The 22,353-nt window shown below is 38.2% G+C and overlaps 12 protein-coding genes across 12 annotated transcripts; 5 read left to right on the top strand and 7 right to left on the bottom strand.

The window, feature by feature from the left end:
• Nucleotides 1–110: 110 nt before the first annotated feature.
• On the top strand, nt 111–2,411 carry PICMEDRAFT_72796 (hypothetical protein; the record flags this gene model as incomplete). The annotated part of the gene is made up of 1 exon (XM_019164298.1): nt 111–2,411. The coding sequence occupies one exon, from the start codon at nt 111–113 to the stop codon at nt 2,409–2,411; it is 2,301 nt and encodes a 766-aa protein (XP_019017870.1).
• Nucleotides 2,412–2,534: 123 nt separating this feature from the next.
• PICMEDRAFT_16586 (hypothetical protein) lies at nt 2,535–3,284 on the top strand. Its single transcript, XM_019161268.1, has one exon. It carries the CDS (start codon nt 2,592–2,594, stop codon nt 3,207–3,209), a length of 618 nt encoding a protein of 205 aa, XP_019017871.1. The 5' UTR covers nt 2,535–2,591; the 3' UTR covers nt 3,210–3,284.
• A 261-nt stretch (nt 3,285–3,545) lies between these two features.
• PICMEDRAFT_11735 (hypothetical protein) lies at nt 3,546–4,490 on the top strand (the record flags this gene model as incomplete). Its single annotated transcript, XM_019159832.1, has 1 exon — nt 3,546–4,490. One exon carries the CDS (start codon nt 3,546–3,548, stop codon nt 4,488–4,490), a length of 945 nt encoding a protein of 314 aa, XP_019017872.1.
• A 64-nt stretch (nt 4,491–4,554) lies between these two features.
• Nucleotides 4,555–5,880, bottom strand: PICMEDRAFT_33309 (hypothetical protein; the record flags this gene model as incomplete). The annotated part of the gene is made up of 1 exon (XM_019162811.1): nt 4,555–5,880. One exon carries the CDS (start codon nt 5,878–5,880, stop codon nt 4,555–4,557), a length of 1,326 nt encoding a protein of 441 aa, XP_019017873.1.
• Nucleotides 5,881–6,153: 273 nt separating this feature from the next.
• On the top strand, nt 6,154–7,633 carry PICMEDRAFT_16589 (hypothetical protein). The gene has a single exon (XM_019161270.1). The coding sequence runs from the start codon at nt 6,264–6,266 to the stop codon at nt 7,335–7,337; it is 1,074 nt and encodes a 357-aa protein (XP_019017874.1). The 5' UTR covers nt 6,154–6,263; the 3' UTR covers nt 7,338–7,633.
• Nucleotides 7,634–7,737: 104 nt separating this feature from the next.
• On the bottom strand, nt 7,738–9,242 carry PICMEDRAFT_63653 (hypothetical protein; the record flags this gene model as incomplete). Its single annotated transcript, XM_019163474.1, has 1 exon — nt 7,738–9,242. Exon 1 carries the CDS (start codon nt 8,887–8,889, stop codon nt 7,738–7,740), a length of 1,152 nt encoding a protein of 383 aa, XP_019017875.1. The 5' UTR covers nt 8,890–9,242.
• Nucleotides 9,243–9,358: 116 nt separating this feature from the next.
• Nucleotides 9,359–10,363, bottom strand: PICMEDRAFT_136200 (hypothetical protein). Its single transcript, XM_019160085.1, has one exon. The coding sequence runs from the start codon at nt 10,167–10,169 to the stop codon at nt 9,828–9,830; it is 342 nt and encodes a 113-aa protein (XP_019017876.1). The 5' UTR covers nt 10,170–10,363; the 3' UTR covers nt 9,359–9,827.
• Nucleotides 9,588–9,794, bottom strand: PICMEDRAFT_58993 (hypothetical protein; the record flags this gene model as incomplete). The annotated part of the gene is made up of 1 exon (XM_019163334.1): nt 9,588–9,794. One exon carries the CDS (start codon nt 9,792–9,794, stop codon nt 9,588–9,590), a length of 207 nt encoding a protein of 68 aa, XP_019017877.1.
• A 602-nt stretch (nt 10,364–10,965) lies between the features above and the next one.
• On the bottom strand, nt 10,966–11,355 carry PICMEDRAFT_16591 (hypothetical protein; the record flags this gene model as incomplete). Its single annotated transcript, XM_019161271.1, has 1 exon — nt 10,966–11,355. A coding segment is annotated over exon 1 (151 nt), but the record flags the coding sequence as incomplete, so codon positions are not given.
• Nucleotides 11,356–12,436: 1,081 nt separating this feature from the next.
• On the top strand, nt 12,437–14,041 carry PICMEDRAFT_11739 (hypothetical protein; the record flags this gene model as incomplete). The annotated part of the gene is made up of 1 exon (XM_019159833.1): nt 12,437–14,041. The coding sequence occupies one exon, from the start codon at nt 12,437–12,439 to the stop codon at nt 14,039–14,041; it is 1,605 nt and encodes a 534-aa protein (XP_019017879.1).
• A 178-nt stretch (nt 14,042–14,219) lies between these two features.
• PICMEDRAFT_58996 (hypothetical protein) lies at nt 14,220–15,185 on the bottom strand (the record flags this gene model as incomplete). Its single annotated transcript, XM_019163335.1, has 1 exon — nt 14,220–15,185. One exon carries the CDS (start codon nt 15,183–15,185, stop codon nt 14,220–14,222), a length of 966 nt encoding a protein of 321 aa, XP_019017880.1.
• A 1,523-nt stretch (nt 15,186–16,708) lies between these two features.
• PICMEDRAFT_11741 (hypothetical protein) lies at nt 16,709–22,087 on the bottom strand (the record flags this gene model as incomplete). Its single annotated transcript, XM_019159834.1, has 1 exon — nt 16,709–22,087. One exon carries the CDS (start codon nt 22,085–22,087, stop codon nt 16,709–16,711), a length of 5,379 nt encoding a protein of 1,792 aa, XP_019017881.1.
• Between the last annotated feature and the right edge of the window lie 266 nt (nt 22,088–22,353).

Consider the following 22,353-nt stretch of genomic DNA (forward strand, 5'->3'; position numbering starts at 1 on the left):
TGGGATGTATCTCGGACTGTTAAAGCATTCATTATGCTAAACGATTATCGTATTTGTGAAAGCTTTGATCATAGCAATTGATGTTTATAAGCTCTTAAATTAAACACAACATGTCTGACTGGGAAGAGGATATGTATGATGATGATGAAGAGGAGGAACTTTCGTTTGAGGAGGATGAAGCTATCGATGAAAGTAAGGATGGACTCGACGAAAAGGCAAAGAGTTTTGACGAGGAAAGTTTATACTTCCAAGCCAAAAATTTAAAGGAGGAGGACAATTTGGTTGATGCAGCTAAATTGTTTGAAGTAATTTTAAGCAATCAGCATGCCACTTCAACTTATGTGTTCAAATCATTGAAGCAGTTGATAAAGGTTTATGAAAGCGAGAAAGATCTAGATAAGATACTTGAATTACTCACAAGATTATTTGACATGAAAGACGACCCACACCTTACTACATTATATTTTAACTCATCACTTTTCAAAATTGTGAACAGAATAGACAGAGAAAATTATGAGATATTGTTAGCCAAGAACATATTTCTAAAGTTTCAGCAATATATACATCAGCTTTCACCTGAACAACAAAATGAGACTTCGAACAAAAAATTGAAAATAAAAGTTCAACTATGCATTGCTAATTGTTGTTTGAATGCTGGAGATTTAGATCAAGCATCTGGAATACTCTCAGTTCTAGGGAATGAAATAATCAGTGCAAATGAATCAATTAAAAGCACGTATCACTTAGATATCTTGGCTGCCCAAATACTTTTACTCCTAAGCAAAAAAGGTAATACTTTAGAGCTTAAAAGGTTAACAGAAACAGCAAATAACTTGATCTCTGGTATTCCGCAGTCAAGAATTTTAGGGGCTATTAATGAGGGATCAGGATTAGTGTCAATGTATTCAGGCGATTTTAAAGCAGCAAATAATTACCTTCAAGTTGCTTTCAAAAGTTTCAATGATTGTGGTGATAAAAGGAGAGTGCATGTTCTTGTGAAATTTATTTTAAGCTCAATACTTTCTCAATCTGAAGTCAACCCTTTTCAATCGAGTGATTTCCAAGGTTTTATCAAAATTAAATTGATTGAGAACCTGATGGATATGTATGCTGCATTCCAAAACATGGATATCTATAGATTTAATACCATTGTCAATCGAGATAACTTTGTCTGCAATATTGGTGATTATCAGATAATAGATGATTTTATGCCCCAACTAAAAGAGCTCTTTTACACGAATTATATTATTGAGCATATTCCTGTGTTTGAAAAGGTAAAATTTAACTACTTCACAAAAAAGCTCAATGTTACAAACTTATCATTTGAACGGTTACTGATCAAGATTTACAATAAAGGCTTAATTCCAAATTATAAAATTGATTGTGTTAACAACATCATCATCAAAACCTCTTCCGATAAGTTTACAGAGATTAATTCGCTACAATACTTAGAAAATGCTTTCAAGTATTATACCCTACCAAATACCAATGTAGCCGAAGAATTTGCAACAAAGTGCCAACAGCTTGGAAATGATAGAACTAACTCTGATAAAGTGAAGATTGTAAAAGATTTCCCTGAAATGATGGATTTAGATTGTGAAGATTTGGAGAGGCTTAAATACTTTGATGATGATAGTAATCACGCAAAAGAAAATGCCAGTAGTAATATCATAGATAACAATGATATAGAGCGAAATTTTCCTCCATTGAACAAGGGTTTTATACCGGTGAATCTTGATAGGCTAGAATTTGAGACAAGGTACAATGTTGAAAGCTTGCAAAAAATTGCATTTTTGCTATTCAGTGATCATTTTATCAAAATGGATCTTTCGAGTGACTCTCAAATAGGATTAAAGTTAAGACCATGCATTGATAAGTATATTGTGTTGATTTGCAATAGTATACCCAGTGCAGTAGCAAAAAATGTCTCTTATTTTGATAAAATTAAGGATGAAAAGATGCAACTTGAATTTAGTAAGTTATTTAGCCATTCTACCGTGCAATCAAGTGGAAATGAAAAGAATCAAAGTGATCAGAATATTCCAGATGTTCTTCAAACTACGTTGATGAATCCGATAGAGCCCCCATCAAATCCTGATGTGCTAAACGATGCGGATTTTTTACTTAAAAGCAAAGAGAAGAAAATTTTGAGACTACAGACAATTGAAGATTTTGTCAGCACGGTAGTGAGTAAACATAATGAGTTCAAAACACGAGGGTGTAATTTTTCAACTACTATAGAAGGTTACGATGAGGATAGCGGAAAGTTCAACAGGCATGATTTGGAGATAAACCGAATTGTGATAAGTAGATTATTCAGCCGGCAACCCATATCAGCTGACCAATCTGAGACAACCTCTTTAGACAACATGTCCTTTGATGGTGCTGAAGATAGAGAAGACGTTTTTTGAAATGTTTTACGTAAGCACAAGTGAAAATCCTTTTTTTTTTTCAGCACCATTTTTTTATAAAAAAATTTGTTATAAGATAACCAGTTTTCTACGTTTCTGACAATATTGAAGTGTATAGTATATATTTCATGAGAAGTATCTTTAACTTGACTAGATATTATCCAGCATAATCCATCAGTCATGTCCATCAACAAGCAGACCAAAAGTGCGAAAAGAAAAAATGTTATGAACAAGCAACGTGAAGTTGAGCCGGAGATCAGAAGTGATTCACATGCTAGAAACCTCCTTCAAAACCAGCCTAACTTGACTCCTAAAGCTTCCAAGAGGATGCTGAGAGGAAAAGACTTAAAGAAACATCTTCGGAGTACACAATTATACGGTAAGAAAAAGAAAGAGCGTGAGTACACCGAAAAAGAGTTGGGTATTCCCCAGCTCAACAAAGCTATTGTTCCTGGGGCCATCGTGAAACGTGGTAAGAAGGGAAAGAAGTTTATTTCAGACGATGATACCAATACTTTGCAGAGGCTCATCAAGCAGGTGAATGACGAGAGAGATCTTGTCAACGAAAGTAAGCTAGAAAAAAGTAAGCGTTTAGAAGAAATACGAGACCTCCGGAGAAAGGAGATGGAAGGAAAGGAGGATGCTAAGAAGGCTAAGCTAGAGAACGCCAAGGCGAACATCAAAGAAAAGGCAAGTCTTGCCAGATCTGCCAGAAGGAAGAGTGCCAAGGAGACAAAGAAAGACTTAGCTAAGGAGGTTAACCACAATAGCAAGAAGAAGAGCGTTTCTTTTGCATGAGTTGTGTGACACAGTGAAGTTTCTGGGTCCACCTATTTACGCATCGGTCATCCCCCCTGCATTTGTATACTTGTATATCAGAGTCTCATCAGTGTGAGTTAAGCGAACTATCTTTTTCCTTCTTCCACATTCATGTGCGCACGTGACTGAATATTACCCGGTGCTCAACAGCTGCCCTCCTCGCCTCGGAGCCTGGCTGCTCCCTCTAAGAAGAAGATGTGCTGCCTTTTCTCAAAAGGTTGTATCAAATGGTGGAAATGCAAGACGATTGGGGGCACTAATACAACGTCCAGGAGACAATTAATAAGAAAACAACGGATAATGAAATTCAAAAGTATGAGATCTCCCCTTCTTATTGTTTCTGCACTTTCTGGGCTGTCATCCGCTGCGTCGTTCGAAAACACGGCACCTTTGTTGATAAGTTCAAGCGCACTGGCTTCAAGAGAAGTCTCTTTCAGAGATATCGAAACCATACAAAAAACGTCTGAGAAGGTAAAACAGATAACAGACTCAATTTGTTTAAATTCCCCTGAACAAAGCATCACATACGTTAGATTCCATGGTCTAGATGAATCCGATATCACTCAAGAGTTCGTCGAGCAGTACTCTTTGAGCACTGTGTCCGATCATGTGGTCTACAGAACAGTTGAAGATGCAGTTGACAACATTATGGGTGAAGAATGCTCTGGTGCCATTATTGCTTCCCAATCAGACGATAGTTGGGTTGAAGTTATGAAGGACGTAAATTTTCAAGTAAAGGTCTTTGAGATATACAAAGACAGCGCAAAGGATGACTTGAAAAAAATACTTCAGTTTTCTGACGACTCAAAAGTAATTATTCAAGGCTTGCCTACATTTGTCAATCCTTCAGACGCTGTACTGAACCAAGCATCTTTAAAACTCAACCACTCGCTCAACAGAAAGAAGATCAATAACAACAGCAAAAGAGAAGATATTGACTACGAAGAAGTCGAGAGGGAATTACAAGAGTCATTCGAGGAAGTTAACGAGCTTTTGGAAGATCAACTTGCTGAAATTTATGAAAAGTCAGACATCAACGCTTATACCTCTGGATCACAAACCAATACCAAGAAGCATATAGTGGTTGATGGCTCACTATTTGATAAGTATGGCTTCTTTTCAACAGGCATTTGGATGGGTACGATCGTGCTATTATTTTTGGCATGGTTGCTAAGCATTGCATTAGGATGGTTGAATAGTATGCAAATCAGCTATGGCGCTTTTGAAAAGCCATTTGACTTCGAAAAGAAATTACAATAGTTTGTGCTACAACTGTATAAAATAAAATCTAAAATGAACAGTAAAATTAAGTTTAAAAAGCTATTCAGTAAACATAGGGTATAATCTTATATGGAACATGTCTTTCATACTCAGTCCAATATTTACCGTATTTGTTTTTGCATTTCTCTTCGTCTCTAGTCTGTCTGTGGAGTAATAATGCTGAAAAATAAATCACATAGAAATACGTCAATATGGTATTGAAACCAGTTGGAAGACACCAACTGAGGGCCACGAGCATATCCCCAAAATAGTTAATGTGTTGTGAAACACCCCACCATCCCTCAATCAACAACTTAGTTCCTCTATCAGTTTGTATAGATCTCAAATGTGGCAATTTCCCTTGCCTAAACTTATTTTTCTGTATATTTGATGCTTTGAAAATGTAAAATCCGGTTATCATAACACCAATAACGATCGAAACGGCTATGCTCGAGAGGTTGATTTCAACCAATGATAAGTACCTACTCTGTAAACAATAACAGAATGGGACCCAGCACAAATCACCAAAAGCTAGCATAAATCCGAAGCCGTCAGTAGTGATATCCATCATTGTCAAGCATCCCTCTTCGTTCAAAACGCCGTCAATCACATAAATGAACTGCAAAACATTCACTAAAACCATTGAATTTGTGACATAACCAAGTCTTTGGTACTGCCTTTGTAAAGACGCCAAATTGAGAAGAGACCAAAGTAATAATCCCGGTCTCAATTCACAAAACAATTTAATGTCCCATTCCCCGATTCTAGGGTTCAATTCTCTACCAATAAACCAGTCAAAAAGAAAATTCCCTGAGTTACCACCAACACTTAGTATTCTCTCCTTAGTACCCTTACCATTTTTTTGATTCCCTGAAAGATTCAAAAAGGAGCTGAAGTAAACAAAGAAGCTGAGAAGAATAGAAAAGATCCATGAGGTAGCCATCATGCCAAGGAAGTTATCGTATAAAAAATCCAATTCTGGTAAATGAAAACCGTATAGGTAAACTCTGGAGCTGAGAACAACAAGCAAAAATCCAACAAGTTGGAAGCCATTGATAGTGTATTTCAATTTAGTTCCATCACGCAATTGAACTCCAGAAATTACCTTCCCTGGAATGAATATGTCCAATCCAACCAATGTGAAAAACCAAGAAAGGTAAAATACCCAACATTCTGAGTTAAAAAACACATTCTTCCAATCATTCAAAACCTGTTCTTTGAATATAGCAGCAACCTTGGAAGCATCTATCTTCACTCCTTCTGCAATATATTGATCGTTGCAAGCCAAGTACAAAAACAGTACAACGAGAGGTAGGAAAACAGTCAACGTGCTAGCTCCTATAGCTCCTCCAAAATCTTTATTAATCGTTACTGGGTTCAATTGTGACATTGTATGTATCGTTCAAACGCAAACAGCAACAAAAACACCCTTCACAACCTCCTTCAAGAAAAACAATCAGTTCACCTGATGTAAAGGCTGGATTTTATGCTTTTGTTAAAATACGGTTGATGAACAAATGAATTCATGTGAACGACTTATACGAACTGTACGAAGTACCAAGTACCAACTGTACGACAGACTTGAAAAGTTGTTGCCTTACGTAAGCCGCGGCAAATGCAATTCCGGGCTGTGTCGAACGGAGATGAATGAATCATTCTTTGTCACGGTGGACAAAAAGGATATGCAGAAAAAGAGGAAAAGAAGAAGAAGATCTAGATGCCTGAAAACTTCTGTGGAGATGAATGGGCTTGTTTAATTCTGCAGTCAGGAAAATGAGTATTAGTTTGGCTACACAGTACGTGAAGGAGGCATATATTGCACAGCTCGCAGTGAAAAGAGCAGCGCTTTTGACACGCAAAGTGAGCGAGGAGCACCTGAACGAACAAAGTATTGACAAGCAGGACCACTCCCCTGTCACGGTTGGTGACTTCGGCTCACAGGCAATCATCATAAACGCAATTCTGAAAAATTTTCCGGGTGACGAAGTTGTCGGGGAAGAAGACTCGGCTTTAATCAAGGAGAAAAAGATTGAGGACTTGATTTACAGCCACGTGGAGACCATTCAACAGGCAGATGCTGCTCATGACTCGAAATTGGGTAGGCTTGAATCCGCTGAAGGGTTATGCAACTCAATTGATAAAGGTAACTCAAAAGGTGGTAAAAAGGGAAGAATTTGGGCTTTGGACCCTATTGACGGGACTAAGGGTTTTCTCAGAGGCGATCAGTATGCAGTGTGCCTAGCTCTGATTGTCGACGGAGAGGTAAAAGTTGGTGTTATAGGTTGCCCGAACCTTCCACACTCCCTTCGTGACCCGGGTTCTAAAAGGGGTGGTTTGTTCACCGCAATCAAAGGATATGGTTCATACTTCCAAGATTTGAATGAAGACATTTCATACCCATTAAACACCTCCTCCAACATTACTGTTCACAACGAATATGGTTTAGACCAGGCTAGAGTTCTAGAAGGTGTTGAGAAAGGTCACTCATCACACGGGTTACAAGGCCTCATCAAGGCCAAATTAGGCATCAGCCAACCTTCTGTGAACTTAGATTCACAAGCTAAATACTGTGCTCTTTCCAAGGGAGACGCTGAAATCTATTTGAGATTACCGACAAACCCTAACTATAGAGAAAAGATCTGGGATCATGCTGCGGGGTATCTTCTTGTGAATGAAAGTGGCGGCATGGTCACCGACATTTATGGCAATGACTTAGATTTTGGTTATGGTCGTACTTTAAACAGTCAAGGTGTTATTGCAGCCTCAAAAACAGTCCACTCTAGCATCATTTCCGCCATCAAATCCATAATCGGAGAAAATGGGGAGAGTTTAAAAGAATACTGCTGATTCCAACACATTTTGTATATTTCCATTTATATTAACTATTTCACAATATACCAAATATTTAAGTGACAATATACGGCACTCACTAACTTGATCACATTTTTGAGTGAGCATTTGGAGATAAAAACAATGTTTGACTTGAGTTTATTAATATTCCTAAAATCGTCTAACACAGTTAACTAGACATCAGAACAAAATGTGTTTCTTTAGCAAGAATAACATGCTAAAAAGCAACAATTTATTTGACTGTCTAAACACTGAAAGACATTAAATTAAACAAAGGAAAGTAAGCGGATTATATTAAAAGATTTAAGTAATATTAAATTTGATTAATTCACTGGATGATTTTGTCCCAAAAAGGTAAAACTGAACCTAATGTTACCAGGGAGAACCTCAATCATATTCAGTAAGCCTTGGCGGTGCTGTTTAACTGGGTTGCTTCATGAACTTCGTTCAATTCTTGCTCTTCAGCGTGATTGTGAATTTGCATCTTAGCTTGTTCAAACAATCTGTCGGCTTCCTCATTCGACAACTCGTCCTTCTTCTTGTTTTTGATGTAGTAAAGAGGGTTCAAGTGTCTAAAACCGATAGAAACGAAAGGCAAGTGTCCTTTCTTTTCCTCAAAAAGCATTAAGGATAGTAAGACAATGACGGATAACCAGTAGATGTTGTATGAAATGACTGAACCATACGTGGCAGAATTTTGCCACCCCAATAGAGCATTAAAGACATCCCAACCATTGTCAAGCTCTGGGTTGCAGCAGTTGACATGCCACACACTTTGGTGGATGTTGTAAGTACCGGGCCCAGAGCCGTTTTCGGAAGCATCACCACCAGTCTGTTTGTTGAAATGATCTGTTTGCAAGTACCAGACACCTCTAGAAAATAGACCTGCTGCAATTAAATATAAGATGGCAGTTGAAATACAGAGGAAAATTTGCAATGAGACAGCAGAACCACCGTAGTACAAGAAACCACCAACAGCCAAACCAGCAATCAAACCACACACGACAGGCAATGGGAAAGCTCTAGCTGAAGCTTCAGAGATACCAACACCACCAACGAAAACAACTGCTTCCAAACCTTCTCTCAATGTAGTGATGAAAGGTAAGATGAACATAGCGTATTTCTTGAGCAGGTAACCAATTTTCAGACGGTCGGCCTTCTTAGCTGGAGGAGTGACGATTGCTCTGGCAATTTTGATTCTCCATTTCTTTTGAAGTTTGTTGATTCTAACCATCGCGATACCCATCAAAGAGATCAACACTGTGGCGATGATACAGAAAATACCTTCCCAAAGGTCTTCTGCCCCACCCCAAATATCTTTACCGAGGGTGTAGTATGCACCGATGAAACCACCACCGATACCCAAACAGATAATCACACCTGCAATGGAACCACACCAAATCTGGATTTTAATCTTTCTGGCCAACTTCTGGTTAGCCTCACCGATGGACTGCTTAACGAAAGCAAGAAGGACAGAGATAACAATGATTGCCTCTAAGGCTTCTCTGAAGACAATGAAAAAAATTTGCACATTGAAAACGTCAGCCATGATGAATGTGTATTCCTTACTGAACGGCCTTTACCAATGCAAAAACGTTGCTCTTGATTTCAACAAAGGACTGAAAAAGAAGAAGAAAAGAATTTAACGAGTGTCAGAAATAGACACGGGCAGACAAAACAGGGAGAACGAGCAGACAGGCCTGTGAAGGAAACGTTTGAAATATATATACCCCAGAAAAAGAAGCAGCAGAGACTGGAAGGACAAATTCGACGACTTTGGCGGACTTAATGCGTGGTGTAGGGTTCTGGTTGAAGCACGGACTGCCTCGAAGGAACAGACAAAAATAAGCTTGATTTCGGTCCTATAGAGCAACCACGCACCGAGAGCCCCGACAGCATGGGAGTTAATTGGACAGTCGGTTCTTGTGCCTATTTTTTTTTAGACACACCGACAATGTCACACTGCACAGCCAGCTGTGTGTACACTCTCGCAGAAGCGTACTGGCTCTCACGACGGCCACGGCTGCTGCAACCTTACCGTGGACTCTGAGACGGCTTACCCGAGACCGAATGGCTGTTGCTGAACTCCTCGAACATGTGCGGCCGCTTATCCACTTAGAGGCCGATAAATCCTTTCCGCCCCAGGGAGCTACAGCCCCGCGAATTAGCTAGGAGTAATTTTCGAATGCCCCGGTTTTTACCTTGAACTATTGTTTTCCAGCAATCGACTGGAAATCCCGAACCTTGTCAGTTGATACTACAGATACGTGGAAAAACCCTGTGCTCACATTTTGCGATCTCTGCTTGCAGGTCTTTGGGATTATGCTGCATGACGTTAGCGCATAAAGCTGAGTCCGACTTGCGAGCGGGAGCGTTTGAAGGACTCTCACTGGAGTGTTGTGTGAATCGCCAGATACCTTGTGTGACTGCTAGATCTAGTAATGCCTGCTTCATTCCGAGGGACGATCGAGAACACGGCGTTTAGTTTTAGCCTTGCCTTGGGAGCTTTTGCGAGACCATACTGTGTAAAGGCGGGATACCCCAGACAGGTACACACACGTTTTCACACACGCATGCAGTGGAGGATCTTACGGTATGCCGAAGCCGTGCGCGAGTGAGCTCCGTTAACGACGAATCCTCGTGCTTCACTTTTCCCCCGCCACGTCGGCCTCCCGCTTTTGGCTGTTTTTCAGTTCGCCGTGTATACACTAGTGATATACTTGCTGACTTGTATATGTGCATGTGTTGAAGATACTCTGCACGTGGCAGGAACTGACCAGTCTGATGACGTAAGAAAACTCCGAGTGGCTTGTTGTGGTCACATGACATGGCAAACTGTGTTTAGGAAATAGACTCCCAGGAACTGCAGCTGAAGATAGTTTGTGGTGTTGCGCGTTTCATGTTTGGATGGAAACTGATCGATTGATAAACAGAAATAAGTGCACCATGTAAAGACAAGTAGCTGAGACAACCTGTTAAATAAAGGTATGTAAGGATGTCACTTTTTGCATCGTAGGTTCCTGTTGGGTGACAGTTCGATCGTTAGCTGGAAGAAAGGAAAGTAAACTAGGTCATACAAGTTTTGGGTCTACGTTCTGCTCAGCGTGTTCTATTTTTACTGGACTTGACTTTCGGCTATTGCGCATGTACTAAGATGAGCCGTAATCTAGGAAAACACCTGGGACGGCACAGCGCTGATTTCACCGGGTGAAAACTTCTATTTACGGCTGCTACCGCCGCAACCCGCATTGGTTAAGGTACCTGGTTGTTTTCTTTGTGAGGTACAAGTTGTGCCAAGAGCTAAGCCCTTTTGTTCTCTTGGCGGTAGACTATCATCGCCTACTCTTAAAATCCCCCTTTTTGGATTCCTATCGCGGAGAAACTGAAATTACGGAGTTGCGCACCGTTTAACCAGGGGGCGCAGTTCTGATAAAAAAACTGATGACGTAATCATTATCAATGGAACCGTAGGATGTTTATGCTTTTCAACCAAGCAGATCTTAAATAGTGGTTAGCACAGTCGTAACATAGTACCTACTCAATAGCAATGCACTAACCCCAAGAAGCAACCAGGTAGCTAAAAAAATTGAAGAATCATTTTTTTAAAATACTAAAAAAAAATATGCTGACGCCGAAGTATGTGGATTGAGTTTATAGAACATTCATTGTTACTAGCTCGGTTACGTTCATTATCTCATGGCGTGCTACAAACGATGTGTTTTTCGGAATTTTCAGCGATTTTCTCATAACATTTTGCAGATTCGATGTTTATAACTGACATGATCCAGTTTAGATCTAGATCAGGCCAAACAATTCTGGCTTTCTCAACATTATCCGATCGTCTAATGAGGAATCTATACTTTCCCATTCACTATTCTGGTCATTTTTTTTGTCTTGATTACCATTTTCTTCTAAACCGGTAATATGGCCTGAATCTGAAATAATTCCCATCGCAAACCGAGGAAAATTTTACAATCATCTATATTATCAAAGTTTCTGGCATTGAAAGGTTAGGTTTATACTCTTGGGGTAAATTTCCATACATTTTGTGAAAACTGTTCAGACAAAGGCTTACTCTGCAAAGATATCAAGTGACGCCGGTCCAACCCTTTTCAACTTATAGACTTCCTTTTTCCTTCATTTAGCCATAGGCAAATTCCACAAGATTAAAAAGGTTTTTATACTGCATTTCAGTTTCTGATAAGCCGCAGTCTTGAAATATTTTTCCCCGATTTGTTGCAAAAGTAATACCTCTACATTTACCGTAGCTTGTGAAGTTACTGGTATTCTGGGTGAATTTTTTAGATGATTTCAGTTTAATTACTATATTATATATTTTAATTTCCTTTTTGTCGTAAAAGGATGCTTCCCAATAATATAATATTCATAGTAGAAATAAAAATGCTCAACAGTTTGTTTCGCTTGCTTTTTCTTAACTTGGAAGCTTGCCTTCTCCAGTTTAGCATATTTTAGTAGCAATATATTTGTGGCTGTTCGTAGCTCCTCACATTGGTTGGGTAGATATGTCCATAATTTCTATTAGCATCACTGGCAGTATTTTGATTGCAAGCTTTTCAAACTTTTCTTTAGCATGATTCATCTCAGCTTCAATGGAGATACGTAAACGGGTAACGATATCAAGAGGCCCGCATTCATTTTTATCTCAGGTTTACATTATTATTATTACGTAACACAGAGTTATTTCCGAATTCAGCATCGAAGACGGCAAGCATTTGGAGGAATTGAACATGTAGCTATAAGTTTTGCTGGGAGTTATTTTGCTCTTGTCTACTAGATTTTTCCTGGGCTTGAATTGCCCACCTTGTCAAGCATATAAAGTAATGTTTGGCTTCTTAAATTTCAGAAAATGAAGAGATTTAGTGCTATACTGTGGGAAATGCTCTGACAAACGTACATTTTAGTTGATTACCTAATCACATAAAGCTGCACTATGCACTACTTCGGGTCTGAATGTCGGCTGGAGCTGGGGTGAGAAAATGACCTCGAAGCTTACATTCATGTTTTCATCTCTCGCCAATTGTCACATGAAGAGACAACCATAAGTCTGGGAACAGATTTCAGGATTGTTCGGCGCAATGGAGAAGAAGGTTAGATCTGCTGATGGAAAAGACTTTGTTTTCTTGTTCAAGGGCTCCCCCTTGAATGACTTCCTCTATCCATTCAAGAAGGCAGCGAACCAATGGGTGGCTAGATACATTATTGTCATATTTGCCGTAATTATACGGTGCGCTGTTGGCTTGGGCTCGTACTCTGGAGAGAACACTCCTCCAATGTTTGGTGATTTTGAAGCACAGCGTCATTGGCTGGAAATCACCACAAGCTTGCCAATGACACAATGGTACTTTTACGACCTGGAATACTGGGGCCTGGACTACCCACCTTTGACTGCTTTTCATTCCTGGTTTTTGGGGAAAATCGGAAACCTGATAGACAGCAGCTGGTTTTTGTTGGATGAATCCCGTGGAATAGAAAGCATTGATTTAAAATCATTCATGCGGTTGACTGCGCTGTTCTCGGAATTAGCATGCTATATCCCCGCAGTCATAATTTATACACGATGGATGGGACGATACTACAATAAAGCTCCTTCCATTGATCAAACAATCATTGCTGCCGCCATATTATTTCTGCCAGATCTTATTATCATAGACCACGGACATTTCCAGTATAACTCGATAATGCTAGGTTTATCCTTGCTTGCTTTGAATAACTTGCTCTCTGACAAGTTAGCGCTGGCGTCTGTCTTGTTCACATTATCGATAGGCTTCAAGCAAATGGCGCTTTACTATGCTCCCATCTTTTTCTTTTACTTGCTTTCATTGTGTTTTTTCCCACGCTTCAAATTAACACGACTGGTCTATATTGCTGTATCGGTGCTAAGTGCGTTGGCATTCCTTTTTGGACCATTCTTGTATGCTGGTGGAATAGTTCAAGTGAGACAGATTTTTTTGAGAATGTTCCCCTTCAATAGAGGTATATTTGAGGATAAAGTTGCAAATTTCTGGTGTGCCACCAACGTGATTATAAAATACAGAACAATTTTTTCAACTGCCCAGCTGAAAAGCCTCTCTTTACTTCTTACAATCCTAGGGATGTCCCCATCATGTTATGTCATATTTGTTACTCATAGTAAAAGACTTTTATCGTGGTGTCTTGCTTCCTGCTCGATGTCTTTTTTCTTGTTTTCCTTCCAAGTTCATGAAAAGTCAATATTGCTACCCTGGATGCCAATCACCTTACTATTGAATGAAGTAGACCCTGATGTTATTTCCATGGTTTGCTGGTTTTGTAATGTCAGTTTGTTTTCTATGACACCGCTCTTGAAAAAAGATGGACTTGTTTTGCAATATCTGGTTTTGGGATTATTGAGTAACTGGCTCATGGGAAATTTGAGTTGGGTACGTAAATACACTAACTATTTTATTCCTTTTGTTTCGAAAAGGAAAAATGCAATTCCAGTTCTTCCACACAGCTGGTTTTGGAGAATAATTATCGTTGGATTTTACTTCTTTGCTGCATTATCACTTTATCTTGATTGCTTTGTTCCTCCACCAGCTAATCTTCCAGATTTGTGGGTTATCAGTAACGTTCTAGTTTCTTTTGTGTCTTTTGGTTTGATTTACCTTTGGCTCAATTACAAAATTTTCCAAATTTATAGCTCCAAACTAAAGCTACAATAAGATCACCATTGTGACTTTCATTTCCTACCGAAAAAAATACTCCGTCAAAACATACTTTATGTACTCAAATTTTAAATAATTCATAGCTAGATAATATACAATATTCGACAAGTGAAAGCATCAATTATTAGCTTTCAGCAACTCTTCACGCATGAAAAATCTTAGTGGCTAAAACATTTCAATCATGATCCTCATCATTTGCATACGGGTCCTCAACTTCTTCAATATATTCAAAATCAACAAGCGAAGGGTTCCCATATTTGGAACAGTCAGGTATATAAATATGTTTTTTCATTTTCCGATCACTTGTAAAAAAACCCCATTCTGTTTCCCAGGTCCTATCGTTATCCCACCAGATGCGTTTCCAAGGCTCATCAAAAGCCTCAAAATAGAAACAGTTGTTCAAGATATTTGCAGGTGAAGTACAAAGCCAATCGTTCAAAAATTGCTGATATTCCCAGCTTCCTGCAACAGATCTTATAAACTCACCTCCTTGGTATGGCCAGCCAACTTCCGAAATTATTATTTCAGTAGTTGTATTGATGCTCTCTTTTAGTGGAAGTAATTGATTGTGATAGTAATCAAGTACCCATCTTGTGCCAAATTGAGCATCAACTCCCCCAAAAAATGGATGAACATTTGCTCCCACAAAATCGCAATCAAGAAGCATTTCCTTGGTGATTTGTGATCCAATTTCTGAAACACCAACAGGTAAGTCAGTAATATTCAGACTAAGAAGATAATTCTTTGCTTCCCTCACATAACCCATTAGCTCTGGAACAGTTTTCTCTTTTCTATAAATGACTTCATTTCCTATGAATATCGAGCGAAAGTACTTCCTAGGATACCTTTTGATCAAATCCTTCATAACGTGCAATTGTGCCTGGTTTGTAGCCTCATCTGAACCAATCCAAACACCCATAGAAAGTGTAAAGTTCAACTGTAATTGATCGATGGCTTCTAAGATGAATTCTGCCTGTCTGCACTGTGTACCATATGTCTTTACGCTACCAGTAATCTTGGAAAGCCTTGCTATATCTAAGATAACGTTTCGAAGTGTAGCTCCGCATTCTGGTTCCATCACTCCCTCCGGTGCATATGCTATTCCCGAAAACATGAATTTCAAATCATCTGTTTCCATCATATTTTTTATCTCAACATCTTGCTCAAATTTAGAGTTTATATTTCCAAATGAGTTATGTATCACATTAATTTCTTTATCATTTTCTCTTGGTGCATATCGGATTTTGTGTTTCTTCAATATAGTAGTGTTTTTGTTTCTGTCATCAAAAATTTTAGTGTTGTATCTTTTTGCAAGCTCACTAAATAAAGTATCTCTAGTCCCATTGGAGCTTTTATCAAAGTATTCAAAAACATCACGTTCAGTAAGAATTATTGTTGGCCTTGCCGAAGCAAAAAACTCTTTGAAAGACAATGTAAGTACGTATAATAAGGCAATAGTAGCAAGTATACCATAACAAACGTATTTCCAGGGGTTAATATTATTTTCACTCACACTAAGAGAGGGATCATCATTTTTTTCATTTCCAGAATAGTATGTCTTATTGGCTCCATCTTTAAAACTGACAGATCTGGCTCTACTGAATGTTGATGTCACTGACTTGTCTCTCTTCAAATTATCAGCAGCAATATCTTCTGTTATTGGATGATGCTCAGAAATACTGGCAGTTTTCATTGATGCCCTTTCTAAACCATCTATGTCCCCAAATTTCCAGTTGTATGATACTTTTCTTCTTGTAATTGAGTTGTTGTTGGTGTGAACAGAGCCACTGTATTCTGATCTACTTAACTTTAAAGTTTCATTATCACCAAAATTGTTTATCACGTTTGGATGTGATTCTTTGCTTGAAACTTGATTTGAGCCTGTGTTAGAGTTAGAGTTATAGCCAAACGTTTTAATCAATAGCTCCCCATCTCTCCAAGTGCTTGTTGCCTTCGAAACATCAGTTTCTGGGCTGGCTTCAGCTGTTGGTCGTTTGTAATCAATATGCAAATTAGCTTCTGAGTCTGACTCATAAACAGAGGAGGTCTGTTCTGCTTCATTACCAGTATTATCCTCTACCAGAACTTTTGCAGATTGGCTATTATCAGGTATATTGACTGTTTCCCTAACTTTTTTGGCAGTGAAATCAACAATATTTACATCATCTACACTGTCTCCCATTTCTGAGCTGCCCTGGTTAACTTCAGAAGTTTCTTCAGCTACGCCAGTATTTTTTCTGTACTCATCAATTAAGGTGTTGATTTGATCTTCGGCGTTGTGCGATTCCAAGTCTTGGATATCACCACTCGAGTTTACAGTTTTATAGGAATTCTGGAACTCCGCATCTTCAGCTTTTCCGACATACTGAATTTCCATGATGCCTTTTGAGTCACCTTCTATTATTATTTCGTCCCCACTGTCTTGGCTGTTTTTTTGCTCTATGGCGGATATAAGATCCTTGACCCCACCAGCCTTGTCGTTCAAAGAAGAAATCCTACTTTTATTTTTCATTGAGGTTTGGTTAAGTGGAAATCACTTTTTATATATGTGTAACGGTTAATACACAGTCTAACGGTCATCTTCATCGAGATGCAAACATGAGGCTTCCGAGTCATGTTGCCTTTTTCCTACCCGAACTCCGAGATTCCTCACTCCCATTCTCTTCAAGTTCGCGTTCCCCCATCAGTGGGCTCAGCTGAAACCATATCTCCGATAATGGGGAGTTTCCAGTTTTTGACCAACAAACTACGCTGGCTCTTCAATTCGTTTTCAAGCAAATATAGATCCTTCTCGGTGGACTGGTTTACTGCTTTCCCCTGTAAAATAGTGTCTGAAGTTTGATACAAATTTTTAAGTTTTAGCAGTAACTCGTTATCTATCAGGGGCAACACAGAGAAGGATGTTAATGGGTTAACAACAATTGGGTCCATGCCGGCAAAAATCCAAAAGTTTTCAATAAACAATTTTGAATCATCAAAACCCATAAACATTCTCAAAGACCATTTCAACAATGTATACAACTGTTGCAAAGTTTTGTAGTAATAGTATCGGTAATTATAGGCAGTTGCAAACATAGTGTTTAGCTTAGATAGTATACGGAATACTTTGCATATTTGACCCATATCCTGCTTGTACGTTTGACGTACCACATGAGAACTGAAAATATCCATCCAATGATTTAAATACATCCAATGATCACTCTTTGATTGTAATATGCATTCCACATGAAAGGAGATTATACCGCAAAAAGAAGTTAATAAATTAGCTCTGGATACTTGCATTTTTGAGTACTGTGTCATTTGATTTTGAAAATCAGCGTAGGTATTACCGGCAATGGAGGCGATATATATTTTTTGAAGAAGAAAGATTGTGTCTTCTACAGTTTCCACAAACTGTATTTTCTTGGGAAGCGATCCCTCGACCGCTTCTAGCTTTAACTTACTGACCAAATAGTCCCATTCAGGAATGTCATATTTATCATTGGCCACTGTGTATAAGTAAAGTCCAACTTCTTTGATGTAATTTCTCGCCTCATGATTTACTAGTTGGCTTTTTAGTGACACAATGAATGACTTAAGTACTTGATAAATCATTTTTTCATCTTTTTCCCTGAAAAGAGAAGATAGGCATATAATGGTTAACTCAATTCGCCTATATTGAAAGGATTGTGAGGTGAAGCTTTGAAGCCCATGTTTTTTAACCAAAAGCAATTTTTGCTTTACTATGCCCTGAAATAAATTTGATAAATCTGTGAAAATGAAAGCAAGATGCTTAAAAAAAATGTTCAGAATTTCTTCTTTAATGTTAGATACTTCAAACAATTGCACCAGATAAGTAAAAAATGCTAGCTCGTATTTATTCCGTAATTGCTCCGAACCAAAATAATTCCACTCCGTATATAGCAACTGAATGGCAGGTTGCCGAGACTTGGCAACGGCATACAACCAAAACTTCATGTACAATTTATTTATGGTAAAGCTTTTTGCGTTTTCATCCAAAAGTCTTGATTTTGCGTTCTTACTTATCTCTGCAAGACTTCTCCGAAGTCTGACCTCATCTCTTTCTGAAATTTCGACACCATTCAAAAACTCGTATTGATGCGATAATACCATGAATGATTTAGTGAACACACCTTCAAAGCCTGTGTCGGTATCAGCGTGCTTGAACGTCAAAATAATAGCTAGAAAGTCTACCATCCTTTTCAAATGTGATACATCTTGACCATTTAATAGCTCATTTACACTGAATATAAGGTCCTTGAATATGCTGAAAGTTTCACCATCTGGCTTTGAATGATTTATTTTTTTAATTAGCATGGGGAGATATTTTCTAACTAAATTATAAGGCCTTTTCGGGGTCTGTCGTATAATAGTCCGAATCAAAGCAAAAGATGATTTGAGAGAAAATAACGATCCATTTCGTACCATATCGTTTAAGATGGATTCTAGACTAGAGCCTAAGTCCTGGTCAAAGGTGTAAACCATCATGAGCAGAACTTTTGCTCTATTTTGAAGCTGAACCGAAGAATAACCTGAGGTTGACCTTATGGGTATCAATCTTTCAACCAATGATTTCGTGTTCTCCGATAAATATTGTTTGGTATAAATATTCAAGATTTTGAAATAGACGTCTAAGCATCCATCTTCTTCTGTGAGGGAATCCGTTGCCGGTATATTTGGGTATATTGTGGGTTTTCCAGTACTTGCCGATCCTATGTTTTCAAATTTGTACTCTGCTAAAAGCCTGAACATCTTGATAAGAAGGTGATCCTCTAAGTCCCATTTTAGCTCCCTGTTAATTTTCAAGATAGAAGCAAAAATAAATTTGATTGATATCAAATCTGTTGGTTGTTTTTCCATTGAATCGCAGAAGCCGGTTAAAACAGTAGTAAAATACTCCCAATCCATCTCCACATGACTGTAAGAATTGCAGAAATATAAAAAATTCAAAACATTCAGCACATCAATTTCTGTTGATTGTGGTAAATACTCCACAAAAGACCAAGGATTACTTGTACAATTCAAGAAGATGTAAAGCGATTCACTCAATATGCTTTTAGTGTGGATAAATATATTCTCAAATGAGATACTGCAAACATTGCTAACAATCTTCTTGCTTAACCAAAATGCAGTATTTTTAAAGCTCTTATTGAAGTCAGAGGAAGCAGGCAAGAGTTTCTGAAACATTCTCATATAAACCAGATAATATGGGGCAAATATACAGAACAAAATCTCATTGTTATTAGTGTTCTTCTTATAACGGTTGAGAAAAGAGTTCATCTCCATTCCAATTTCAGGTAATATACTTGGGCAATCATGCTTAATATTAGTTATTAACATGAGAAAATGAATTAGTGATTTCCTCAGTTGTTTTATTTGGTGCTTGTGCAAACTATTGCTTTTAAGTGCACCTAATAAAATGTCATGAAAAGCTTTTACCCTTGATAAAGTGTCCTCAGCCTTCAAAGGTTTTTCAAAAACCATCTTCATTGATAAGAAATCAATCTTTATCGTCTTATTCCAATAAAAATCAGCATCTTCTCTTAACGACTTGGCAAGTAAGTTAGAAGACAAAAATGATTGAGGTGCTTTCAAACTTTTATAATCCAAAGGTTTCAAGTTGAGTAAAAATTTATACCTTTGTTTCTTCAAATCTTTAGGTTCTTTGTATTTTTCCCACAGACGGTAAATGTGTGGTTTGTCTTCCGCAAAAGAATTGGAATTGATAACATCTTTAGATCTTTTCAAATTCAAACTGGTATTTCTCGCAAATCCAAGATCTAATGTTGTTATGGGCGGCGGGAGCCCATCGTCCAAAACATGAGGTTTCACTACTTCTTCCTGGTAGGTACCTGCATTAGGGATTCTGTTGAAAACGTAGTTTGAATTACTGATTGGGGCATACGTTATGCCTATAATTTTTTTCTGTTTATTTTTCATCGAACGTTTTATCTCTGTAGCATTATCCAAAGAGGAAATTACTGGCTTAGACTGAATTTCAGCACCAGCTGCCAAACAGTTTTTATTCACTGCAACGTTAGACAGGCCAATTAGGCTTGTTGCATTGACTCGGTTTGGCCGATTGGTTATTTCAGAACCAGTTTTCTCTTGATTTGTCTGTTTTGCAACCTGTTTCTTTGGTTGAGAGTCAGTTAGTTTTTGCTCAGATTGTGTCTCTTCATCCGATAAAGTTAAAAAGTTCATAGAATACGGATTGAAGGCTGTGGAATTTGGAGATGGTAACTTCACTATGTCTGTATCATCTCCAAATTTTTGTATCATACCGCCATTTCCCAATGATTTTTGTCTCTTTGCAGCATTAGCAAAATTGTCAGAGGTAAGTTTTCGTTTCTTCTTCTCAGCCACAAAAGTTGAGGACAAAGCTTTTTTCGTTAATTCGTTAATATTAAAGCGAGAGACGTTTTCATCTACTTGCGGTAAATCTTGATCTAGTCCCACAAGCTCATTCTCTAAATCATAAGCTTCTAATAAATAATTACTGCTTTTGACGTCAGTTTCTTCATTGAGAGTATCATTATAATGGTTGCTTTCCTCATCCATTGACCACTCAAATTCATGATCCGAGACTGAGTCCTCTCCTATTGCCTGGTAGGACTCAGTCAATAAATCTGTATTACCAGGTGCTAGTAAATTATCAGTGTGAATTTTCCCGTTCATGATATCATAAAAAGATGATTTCGAGTATGGGCCAAATCCTACTTCCTTATCTTTTCTTTCCTTTCTTCTTTGCTGGTATTTGGAATCTAAAAAAGATAAAATTTCTTCGTCAGATTTTCCTTCTTCAGTCATATATATGAGCTCATACTTTGTAGACAATCCCAAGTATTCAGCCCTGTCAACAAGATAAGGATTTTTATTAACAATTGTTCTATGTCTAAGATTCCTTCGTGAGCCAATGATTCTGGTAATACTTTCGTCCACGATATTATCCCTGGAGGGGTGTTGAGTGCTAGAACTACTAAAAAGTTGTTCAGGGGAAGAAGGGAGTTGAATCACTGCTTCTGATGGTTCATTTTTTGTCTGATCAGATGACATGAAAGTTGTATCTTTCTTTTCACTAAAAATCTCTAATAGTTCTGTCTGTGTATTGAGAATCTGAGAATCCTCATTTAACATATTAGACCCACCTTCAACGTGCTCTAGTGGTTCTGCTGTTGTTAACGTTGGTGAACTCAAAGCCGCAAGGTCATCTTTAGCAACTATAGGTTGGTTATCACTTGCTGCTTTTGTCACCTCTAATGTGCTACTCTGTGGTTCGTGCATCTCACTAAACATTAACAAGCTACTGTTCTGAGCATCTGTATCATATTCTGAGGATATTCCTAGCAGGTTTGTTTCGTTCGGTATATCGTTACGGGTGGTTCTAAGGAACTTAGTTCTCAGGCGAGAAGAAGAGTCAGATCTGGAACTCTTATTCCCTGAATTTGTATCATCCACTGAAAGTTTGGTGATTATCTCATTGTTTTTTGTATTAACTCGTTTTACTGTAATGAAAGCTTTGAGTGGTTTATTATTTATTTGTTTTAGACGCAACTGCTGAGGTTTGCTTATTTGTGACATGAATTCTTCCTCCGACGTAAAAGTATTTGTGTTCACACTTTGCGAGTTGCTCATGCTTCTCCAAGCTTCAAATGTCTTCCTTCTGAATCTGTGATGTTTCACATTAAGATCAGTGAAAAACAATTTCTTTTCCTGATACTTGTTTTCAAGCATATTTTCAATATCATGTTTTGAGTATCCATCTCTATAAAGTTGGTCGAGCTCAGCTTTGGAGCTCAAATTGAGAAATTTTGCAGCAACAACAGTAAATTGGTTATTTTTGTGAAATGAGCTATTCCTTGTCCTCGTTAATTGCACATCTTCGAACTCTTTATTCAATGGGTGCAACTCTTTATGCAGCTTTTCTAGTTGTTTAGCTTTACGCGTTGACCTTTCCTTCTCTTTGCTGATAGACTCCCAAGATAAAGACAAGTCCAGCAAGTATTCCGGTTGTGAGTCATCTATTAGATGATTATCACTCATCTTGGGTGGCTAAACCTATGCTTGTACTATTTTTGGCCTTACCTTTCTTATTCATAGACAGGTAGTAGTAGGTCAAGAGAACTAAATAGAGAAGGTCCCTTCAATGAAATTGCTGACGTAAGCTTTTTCGAATCAAAAGATTGATGTTCTTTTCATGGCTATTCATGGAACCCTCATGGAGATAGAATTGTTAGGGAATAAAGACATAAGGACAAGGGTGAAGAGACGTTCCTGTTTACTTATAAACTACCCAAGTCATTGTTACA

This window comes from Pichia membranifaciens (genome assembly GCF_001661235.1).
Source record: "Pichia membranifaciens NRRL Y-2026 unplaced genomic scaffold PICMEscaffold_3, whole genome shotgun sequence".
Lineage (NCBI taxonomy): Eukaryota > Fungi > Ascomycota > Pichiomycetes > Pichiales > Pichiaceae > Pichia > Pichia membranifaciens.